Genomic DNA, 11046 nt, shown 5'->3' with positions numbered 1-11046 from the left:
TAAATGCAACCCTAAATACAATTCTGACGCGGCTCTCGATCTCGTTGACTCGAGAAGCAGAGGAGTCACTATGACGACCACCGAACGAATCGCTTCGTATTCGCTCGCTCCCCGGATCTTCTCTTTTTTCAAGGTAATTCTCGATAATTAATTTTCTATTAATATTTGCGCACACTTTTCGCTTCTATATTTTCTCTGACAACCGTTCGTTACTTTTAGAATCTTATTCAAATATCAGAAAGTCACTCTGCGCGTCCATCCGTGCGTTCAACTCGGAATAAACATTTATCAACGAAATTCACAATATCGGAGATTCGAGTTTATTACGAATTATGAATCGAAGTTCCGCCAGGCAATTATACGAAAGGCGATGCGTTTTATTTATCGCTTGCCGTTTATTTGAATTAGAACTATCTTACAAACGTTTATTTTGCTAATGCGATGGATTCGGACCGGTTGTGCGATATTTTCACTGCAATATTTCAAGTATGTATCTATGTGCGGGCAATTAATTGTTGACACAAGGATTAAGTAGAAATGCGAATGTTAAATACGATTAACAAGATAATTATGGCGATCGGACTATTGGGAGAAAGGACTTTATAAATTGGAAAATAAGTGAACGAGCGGTACGGTTGTTTGCATTCGATATCGCGACATAATGAATTCTCCGTTGAGGAAAACCGAGGCATTCTTGATCTCAAGGGCTCATCGGTTATCTAACGTGTTTTTTCTTCGTTATGAAATATCGTGAAGCATATAATCGCGAGATAACGATATAATTACACAACATAATTTCTACCGGCGCTCATCAGTACCTGTAATTAAATAAATTCTACGTATTATGTGCGCTTTATCGAACCCCATAGTCTCCTCGTTGGATGATTCGACGAACAATTTCTCGCATATTCTATAACATACGTGTAAAACGATGAAATTTTTTGTTTCGTTTGGAATTAAATATATCGTAACTATTGCGTCACGTTCGAACCGTCCTGTAGTTGAGAATAGAATTCGTGGCATGAATCATAACGAAATAATTTCACCTTGCTGGTTTGCACGTCGAAATGACGGAGTACTTTCATGCGCAGCCATGCAAATTTTACGTAACTCGAATTCAAATTATTTATCGATTATCGAATGAAACAATCTTCCATGACGTTGAAGAACGTTGAAATTCTTTGCATTGTTCGCGGAGGAACGAGGAAGTTTGCGAATCGAATAGGATGGACTCGATCTATAGTGTTGGAAGATAAAGCGAAACATCTTGAAAGGGATAGATCGTTCTCCTTTTCCGATCGAAAGGACAAAAGGGACGAAGGATCGTTTAAAAATGGGACGATCGACGATCACAGAGGACGAGACGGAACGAAAATGGATCGCGCAGCGTGGTTCGTCGTCGACGTTTTCGCGTTACACGTTCCGCTACCTTATTTGGTTTCGTCTTCGTGCGAGTCGCAGCACGAAATTGCATAAAAGGCTTCCTGCACGATCTTTCTTGTCGCCATTCTTATACATCGTCCTCATAATGCGATCTCTTTGACTCGTGTCAACGCGAATCCCTTTATCGTTGCTTTCACTCGTGAGACTTTATTATGGAAACAGAGGTTCGAATTGGATATAGTTGCGACAAACTGCTTATCTTGTTAGCTGTCTTTCTTGCTACAGCCTGTTACGGATCAGTTACTCGTTCAGGATTCTTTCCCCTTCCACTTTCGAATCATTCACCATCCTTTGAACCTCGTTCAGATTCGAACGGCTAATTGTCTTCTCAGCACCGTTCGTACGCTCTCCTTTCTTCTCTGTTTCACATTTTACCTCTGTTTGCGTTTCGTAACCGCGTTTTAATCGCATTTTTACGAACCGATTAAATTTCATCGAGCGAGTAAAAGAACGAAAGATTTCACCCAGATTCACGAGACCGCGAGACCGTTGTTATTTCGTTTCTGAATTCACGAAGCGAACGGTGCGGCGGCAAAGAGACTCCTTAGAGAATTCACGCGAGAAACGAACGGAAGCTGAAGCGAGAGCGTCGACGAGGAGGCGCAAAAATCCGTGGAAAACACACGCTCCCAGCCGGTCGATCTGAACAGCTTGCAAGCTGCAAGCTGCAACGCAGCTCTTTTTCTTCTTATTCGCTGGCCGTGTACACGTACAGCAGCTCGTGTTCGCTTCTGAGTTAAACGCGGATCTAAATACGAAACGTGCGATACTCTTACTCTTGGAGACCGTGGGATCTGAACGATTCGAGATACTCAACAATGCGTATACTCGTGTATTGCAAGATTTTATAGAAACGAAACGCATCTGATAATCTTTTATTGGAATAAAAACAATCGTTCTGCATCTTTTAGAATTTTTAGAACCTTTCTAAAGGTTGTAATTGGGTATAAAGCAATTAGAACAGACTCGTTAGGAATGTGTGAAACGCAAGGTATAATAGACGGTAGTAAGTGGCTCGTAGATATATAGGGTGATACGCAAGGTTGGAATATTAGAATTCTTTTATCGGGCGACTGAAAGTTTGTTCGAATTTTCCGATACGGCTAATTGGCTTGTAACACGAGACGGATCCACGCGTATTCTTCACATTGCTTCCATAAGACGAAGCAAGCTTTTAGACTCGACGCGGCGAATAATTCGTTCAATGTTATCAGGAAAGGGATGTTTCAACCGCATTGCGGTTAGCTCGACTACTATCTGAATCAACGACACGTCACGCGCTGGAACTATTATACGTCTCGTAATATTAAAAATGCAATATGACGAATATACAGGGTGTATCGTGATAAGTTCGTACGAATATATGTCCTATCTGACCTCGTTTCGAGGTTACATTTTTGCGCTTCGGTAATCCGCAACTTAGCTATTTCGAGAACCTCCTACGAAGATAAAACAGGACGTAGGTTCGTACGAACTTTTTTCATTGTTCTTGCGCCACCTGTCCGCTCTTGAAGCGGGTACACCTTGTACCTTTCGTCTCTTTCGTGAACCTGTTGAAAAATCGCACAGGGATTCTTAGTTAGCAGCGTGTCTTTATAGACAGATTTACGTTCGCGAATACGTTCAATTATAATCTGGCTAGATCGTTGAAAATTCATCTGAATTTCAACGTACGCGTATCGCGTTACAAGAAAATTACAAGGTGCTGACAGAATTTTAGAATGGGAACGAATGTTGCGGTAAAATACTTGTTAAACAAAGATAGTCGAATAGTAGGAAAATAACAATTGGATCGATACTTGGTATAGATACACGCTTTGTTCTTCTTCATTTATCTATTTATATATATATGCGTGTGTGTGTGTGTCTTTGGTTGCTATCGATCTTCCGATTATGTTGTGAACGGTGGTTTCAATTACATCGACCCGTTTGACTAATGGAATTTTCGTCCAAGTTTCTCAAAGAGTCAATATTTACAATACGATCGAATGGTGATACGCGAGCATCACCCGGTATATGGCGTCAGCATTGTCCGTCTGAAGAGGTGCACGTGTCCTCATTAACGGGCGTACGTTTCACCGAGTTAGGGTAGAACTTTAGCGAGCGTTCGGAATTCTCTATTCGTCTCGCTGTATACTGTTAATTGCATTTGCACCGATCGACTTTCCACCCCTTTTTTTCGTTCCAAACGCTCTTTTCGTCGCCTGCTTCTGGCTCTTCCTTTCTTCCTTTTCTTCCGTATCGTTCGTACGTATCAAACAGAGCGTAGAAAAATTATATTTCGGAAGTTAAAACACCCAAAGGCGTCGACGTTTCACCTTGATTCGTCGATAGTTTGATAAAGTTTTAACGGAAATTTTAAGCTACCGTCAGAGGCAGCTAAAGATTTCTCCTGTAGCGTCCTTGACACCTTCGATTCCGCAACTTTCCTCAATTTCTCGAATGTTCGATGATCTAGGCTAAAGAAATTACGGAAAATCGTGGAGTCGGAGGCGTCAAGGACACCGCAAGAGAAATTTTTAATCATCTCTGATAGGAATTTAATATTTCGTTTGGAACTTGCAATGGTCGGGTTCGATGTCGCTTGGCGATGATTCCAAGGTCGTTCGAAGGTCAAAACATACATACGATACGCACACGACTTTTAACGCGTCAAAACATCGTAACATAATCTAGTTTAACTTTCTTTAGAAAAATGTCTTTAGTTGGAATTCTGAAAAGAAAAGAGGCTGTTATTCGTAAGAAATGTTGAAGCGTGCTGCAAGAACGTAAACTACAGTTCCTGTGGATCCTCTCGAGTACGCCCAACTAATTTCACATTCTCGAAAGCGACTTGTTCAGTCGTGGAACTGCGCGTAACAGAGCACGGTTGTAATAGACGAGGGGATCTTTTTTTTTTTTTTTCTTTCTTTTCTTTTCTTTCTTTCTCTCGAATCCCTCGATGGTCTTAATAAAGAGCAAAGCGAGTTTTCTCTAGTAAGAAACTTAGCTAACGATCCCCGGTTGACCTCCATTACGACTGGCGACCTTTGCACCGCGTCGACGGAAAGCTGGGTCAGAAAGGCGGATGAAAGCGCTGAATGGCGACGCGACCCTCGATTCCAGCGGGCTCCTCCTTGAATTAACGAAGGAACGAACGCATACGCTCCTCGTGCGCGATACTGTCACCATATAAAGAATCCTCGTTCGTCTGGGCGGAAATGAGTACCGTCGTTAGGCTTGTCCGAAACTTCACGATCGGAACAACTGTGTCCTTGCAGCAAGTGGATCATATACGTCTTCTCGTCTTTGATTTTTCCAATTTTTATACTCTCTGGTTGCTTCTTCCGTTTAGGCGTTGCGAGTGAAAAATTATATTTTATATTTTTCACTTACTTTTGCGCGTACAATCATTTCCAAACCCATTATACCATATTGTACAGGGCATCCTGTAGGTATATCCAGTGACGTAAAAATTGCCATTATCTCCTCCATTTATGAATTCTGCTAATGCTCAACTGGATCGTACGATAGGGCGACGCGTTAGCGATATCTTATCAGCCGATATCGGTCTGGTTTTTTAAAAGTCTCTCTCGTTTCTTTATTTTTTAAATATATTTACAGATGGATTCGCTCGATTTGCTTAACGCAGGTTTCTATTATCGTGATTTTTACTCGATTCTTTATCGTAGATTATCGATCAATGGTCCGAGAACAGAGTCACGGTCAGGTTGATATCGATCGACGATACTTTGATCCCTATATAACATTACTATAATATTCGCAGTCGTTTTCCAACCAGAATGTTACGCAACCAGCATGAATAAATATCTGAACCTGGGGGCAAAACACGCGGAGCTCAGAAATCATTATGATTTCAAGCGTTGAAGTAACACGGTTCAAAGAGTCGAACGTATACTACACCTGATAGGAAAAATAGAAAAATTCTCTATTGCGATAAGAGAGTCGTAAATTGGACACGATGGGTTCTACGGGGAACGTCTTGGGTACAATAGATACGGAATGGCGATAGTACAGTGGATTCCTTTGATTCTATATTTGTATGTTGAAAATGAAATCTTTGTTGCGTATCGTAGCCCAGAAAGAAAACGGATAGTTCAATTTACGATAACATTCGCGATACTCGGTTCATTGTACACGGACGTTTCTTTATTCCAAGTGCAAGAATTCTACGTTATTCCAAGTTATACAGGGTGGTTGGTAACTGGTGGTATAAGCGGAAAAGGGGTGATTCTACGTGAAAAAAGAAGTCGAAAATATAGAATAAAAGTCTTCTTTTTTAATTCTTTTTCCTTTTTTTTTTCAATTTTTCCATCGAGGCAACGATCTACAGTGAGATCCGTTATAACGTACCGCGCGCGTACCGAGCGAAAATTCAAAGTCGATTTTCTCGAAAACAAAGCCTCGAACGAAAAATTTGTATTCTATATTTTCGACTTCTTTTTTCACGTAGAATCACCCCCTTTCCGCTTGTACCACCAGTTACCAACCAGCCTGTATAACCATGATGCGGCCAAAAATACAGCGATACTTTATCTACATGAACCTGGTGCAAGTAATTCGTATAATCGGAGTTTGTTTAACCTACTATCTATGATCTTTCTTCGTACAATAGGAATTGCATTAGTAAGTGGAACCAGTATTAGGGGCTGTTACGTATTTGCTATACACGAGAAATTAGTCGAATAATATTTCCTTTGCCATCTTGTATACGAATCTCCGAGTTGGATCAACGAATTGGCAAATTTGTAAGTTACCACATTTCCCAGTTAATAAGAAACTAACTTAACAAGTTAACGAGCTACCTCTAGGTTGAATTAATAAGTTAGTAACTTGATATCGGATTGGCTGTTGAACGAATCTCTTACCTTTGAAAATGAGGGAAAGATCGATATCTCGTCGTCGAGTCGTTAAATCTTGATACCTCTAATAAGAACCGATAGACAAAGCTTCTAAAAGCCAATAGCAGTCGTATAAATTTATTCGAACATCGATCGGAGGCTATTCGCGCACGATTCGTAATTTCGTCAGCGTGTCGCGACCCATTTCGAACAGAGAAACCTCCGGCAGATGTACGACGGTTATTGCATACCCAGAACCAGCCGTGCCACTCGACGAACTCGCGGATATCGAATGTTTGGCGATGATTTACCGCAAACACGCGGCCCCTATCGATCATACACCGTTCCCATGGAGCGCGGTCACCTACACGGATTTTATTTTCGCGCTCCAATCAACCGGTGAAAGTCACGAAATTCTCATGCGACTCCCTGCATCGCGAACCTCGCTCTTCTTCTCGATACCTTTACGGCAGATACTCCGGTGTCGTACGATTAAAATATCGATCAGCGGTCGTGTTACGATGCAAAAACTTTGTTGCTACGCTTTTGGTCCACCTTTTGGCCAGTTTCTTTTTATCGTTAAAAAATATTGTAGCTTTTTGGAAAATATGATCGTTAGAATCGTTGTTAATACACGCGAAGAAAGTCTACTCGAAGATCTGCGTCGAGACAGGAACGCAAAAGTGAAATATGAGAATTCAAAGGCTGCGAAATCGAAGGAAATAAATTTAGGTATCGAAGGGAGCGAAAGTGAGGTATATACAGGAAAATAATGGGAGAAACTTTGATTCTATAATACGTAATTTATTAGACAAATGCGCATCTTCCATTTGATACTTGGTATCTTTTAATTTCCTTAGGTACACGTGCACTGAAATAGACAACCAGTCAAAAATTGCCAACTAATTTATTAATTGCGTACACCTGTATTTCAAATATTTGAACTAATACTGGTGATGTCGATGGAAATTTCCTTTAGACCGATAGATCTTTGGTTACAGAATTTTCTAAAATGATAGAAATCCAATTTATCTTCTTTTTTTCTTCTTAAGTGGTCGGAATCTATAGAAAACATAGCGTAATTGCAAGTTTTCACCGATGGTAACAAAGTTTCGCTGACAATTAGATCGGTACATAATTCGCCATACGCAAATACATATATCGGTCGAATATAAAGTAAGCTCGCTAAAAGTTCCTAACTTAGAAGCTCGTAAATAACCATGTGGCCGAGTAAAAAATAAGCGAGAGATACTAAATCGTATCGGCATATTCTTCTACTTATTTTTGACTAGTAATTAAGTATTTCGCGAGGTTCATTATCGCTCGTGTTTATGGAACGTGTTTATACCATCTATGGTTTGTACTGTCCGTATGAGTTGCCCGACAACGATAACGATAAGTAGATAAGAAATAATGAAATACTGAAATATCGATCACACGTACAATTGCTAATTACTTATAAATATTTCATGGGCGTTTATCGTAATTATTAGAATGTAAATGGATGAACTATCGAACAAGTAGATCGTACTTGGGCATTTTCAAATTAACTCGATTATTTATCTATCTCTAATAAATAAGTAATTAAACGGAACATTCGTAATTAACAAATTATAAAATTAATTACAGTTGACGATTGAATTATTATGATGTATACAACATAAGACGTAAAAAAATTACAAATTTGTTTAAAAATGTTCGATATCTTGGTCTCTACGAGATGAACAAACGAAATTCACGATTAGGAACTAAGAGAATTATAGTTAAAAGGAAAATACAATTAAATTATTTTTCGCTGAGATATTTATCAAATATTTCCTTGTTTTTACCTGACACCGTTTTATAAGAAGGATGAAACGAGAAATGGAAGAAACCCTGGTATTAGTTTGATCGATCACGATATCGCCGATGTCTTTTATCTACGTTTTCTCGCGATTACTCGATTCCAGGCATCCCAGATTTCGTCGAAAAGTTCTTCCACGAAGAATCATCGAGGAAGTATCTTCGCACTAGTCAGTTTTACGCAAACGTTCGATCCACGATCAGATCATCCTCCTAAATGTTTTAACAGTTCCAACTCCGTCCACGTGTAGGAACTTTAAATCAGACATAGATCGCGAGAATTTAACACAGCATTTCTTACATTTTCCCCGTTTTTTTAATTTTTTCTTCAACGTGGTTCGACTATTGAAATCAGTATTTCACGATTTTAAGTCAAACTTCGTCTTTTCCAAATGCGTATCGTGAAGATCGAAATCGAACAATTTCGGTACTAGTCAAAATAGGAATTCAAGACTCAGGTGATTAATTACTACGATAAATCTACCACTATCGATCGAGCATGCACCTCTCTGGTTAAGAACCATTCGGTTGGGTTCTGATTTAGAATGCTCTCCTAGAATCGTACAATTTTCCCGTTGTTTGTCACATTTTCTCCTTTATTTCACCTCGATTTTCGTTTTCGTTTTATTCGGCACGATCCTCACGGAGGACACTCCATTCAAAGTCCTGGTGGACGCTTCCGGATTCGTGTACCACTTTTTCACGATCTTTTCATCGTATACAAAAGTCGTAACGATCTTAGTCCTCGTCGATCTTCCCTTCTTCTCCTCCTTACCACCCAAATCGTCTCGTCTCTCTTTTCTTCTATTCTTTTTCTTTTCCTCGTTCTCCGCCTGCGAATTCTCTTTCTTCAGGGCATCCTCGCTTTCCTCGGACCTCTTCCTTCCTTCGTCCATTCCTTTTCCCGTCTCCTCTTTCGAAACTTCCGACTTCCGATTCCTCATCCTCAACTCAACGTCGAACTTTATTCTACCGCCATCGCCGTGATACTTTACTTTATCCTTGATCGATTTTGGACCCAAAAGAACCTGCCCACCATCCCCCGTGTACTCCACGTCTCCCATGTTCTGGTCGATCCTCAATCGACAACCGTCGCCGATTACTTTCACGCTACCTCGGTTCTTCGACATCGAAATGTCGCATCCGTCGCCGGTGATCTCGAGGATCTGCTTGTTGGAACATAGATTCACCGAGAGACCATCGCCAGCGATCTTCCTCACCTCTCCTTCCTTCATTCCCATGTTTTTCGAACGATGATCGTCTATTTTTACGGTCTTTCTCGTGATCCGGTATCGAGTGTAATCGTAGAGGTGTTTCTGTAAAACGAAACGTCCGAGGAGCGTCTTATGCAACGCTCGCGGAGATCGATTTTCCGGAGTTGTTATTCCTCCTTCGTCCAGTTGAGTCTTTAATCGCCAGTGGTTTCGTCGTTTTTACCTGGCTTCTTCGTTCTTGGCAAATTCACTCGATAATCGGCTAGACGAATCAGGCTCTGTCTTTCTTCTCCATGTTCGCCAGGAGGATCGTCGTCAGGTTTAACAGCCTGGTGCTGCGGTTCGACGAGGTGAGTGCTTTCACTCAGGTTTCTTTGATTTTACGATCACTTGGATCAGAAATTTTCCGACGATGTTCTGATCTTATTTATAACTTATACGTGGTATATTTGATATATTTGATCGTTGGGCGATAATATTTAAGCATTATCGTATATAATACTTCGTATAATACCTAGGTATCGCAATTTTCGTGGCGATATTTAATCAACTCGAGAATTTTTGGAGAAATATTCCGAGTATCGCACTTTCGAAAGATAGATTTCGATGGAATAACGATTGCGACGATAGGCTTTGGTTGCAGGATAAAGCGATTTTCTATTATCTTTGGTATTTTCTTCGTTAGCTATCTTCGAGTTCTGGAAAATATGAAATATTTAGATTAGCTTCGCGTAAATATTCAGGCCAAAATTGCCGCGAAGGAATCTTTCCTAACAAACGATAATTTCAAGATTAGACCAAAGCATTTCGAACATTCGAGATATAGATTCTTTTTCGTAACTAACCGGAGAAGCGTTCGATCGGGTGCCAAGCATTAAGTTTGTTAAATCGATACGAGACTCACCTTGATCTTCCTTATCGAGATTCTTCACTTTCTCCTTGGATCGCACATATTTATCATGTATATTTGATACTGGCACTATCCCGCTATCTTTTCTGTAGTAGAATCACTTCGTCAAACTCGCCAAACCTGTTGTTTTCTCTTCGCCAAGATACAGCAGTTGGCTTTCATACTTCGTTACACTTCTACGTCACCGTTCCAAATACTGCTTTAGGAAATCGATATACACTGTTCTTCCGTCAACTTTCTTTAGTCGAAAAGGACGCACGTCGAAAGAAATTTATTCGACCATTTAATTAACCAACTAATTAACAAAAATGTCACTTTTCTTCTTCTCCCTCGTCTATCGATTTTCTTCTTTCTCGACGCGTTAAGAAATTTGTTCGGCCCTTGATCGAGCGCCCAACTACAGACCGGTTAGCTGGTTGAACAAAAAGACAGAGAACTCGCGCTTCTCTGTCGATTTTATCAAAAATGGACACGTCGAAGTATTCGTTCGACCAACGAACCAACCACACAGATCGATGAATTAGCTATAGAATATTAACCACTGAAAGGACGCAACGAGAGGCGGAATAAATTACCAAGTGGTAAGACGGTGTGAGGAGCGTGGTGCCGTGGATCCAACGTGGGATCGAGTGGTTGTTGGTTTGTTGAGTAGTCGAACGAGACAGCCAGCAGCAATAGCGTAGCTGCGCCGTAATAATGGTTGGCGCGGCACGAACCGGGGTTCCTTGTCGGCCAATCCGGCCTCGCCGCTTTCGGGACTTCACCGAGACCTTCTAGCTAGCCGCCACTGGCACGA

The 11046-nt window shown here is 40.7% G+C and overlaps 2 protein-coding genes across 2 annotated transcripts in view; one reads left to right on the top strand and one right to left on the bottom strand.

Annotated features, from left to right (window-relative positions):
- LOC100749291 overlaps positions 1-11046 on the top strand; it is a 21203-nt gene continuing 10157 nt past the window's right edge. The window contains exon 1 of the mRNA XM_024367364.2: positions 1-133. Within this exon, the coding sequence (XP_024223132.1) occupies positions 71-133 (63 nt within the window). The 5' untranslated portion in view covers positions 1-70. The remainder of the gene's footprint in view (positions 134-11046) is intronic.
- On the bottom strand, positions 7068-11040 carry LOC100745736. The gene is made up of 2 exons (XM_003489158.4): positions 10245-11040; positions 7068-10038 (listed from the first exon to the last, which is right to left on the bottom strand). The coding sequence occupies exon 2, from the start codon at positions 9365-9367 to the stop codon at positions 8723-8725; it is 645 nt and encodes a 214-aa protein (XP_003489206.1). The 5' UTR covers positions 9368-10038; positions 10245-11040; the 3' UTR covers positions 7068-8722.

This window comes from Bombus impatiens, unplaced genomic scaffold (assembly GCF_000188095.3).
Source record: "Bombus impatiens unplaced genomic scaffold, BIMP_2.2 scf_0318, whole genome shotgun sequence".
NCBI lineage: Eukaryota > Metazoa > Arthropoda > Insecta > Hymenoptera > Apidae > Bombus > Bombus impatiens.
The sequence above is the reverse complement of the archived record's forward strand: the minus strand, read 5'-3'. Positions and strand labels throughout refer to the sequence as shown.

What these genes read in the sequence shown, in the direction of transcription:
- LOC100745736 (XM_003489158.4), bottom strand. Translation starts at nt 9,367, where the DNA reads ATGGGAATGAAGGAAGGAGAGGTGAGGAAGATCGCTGGCGATGGTCTC.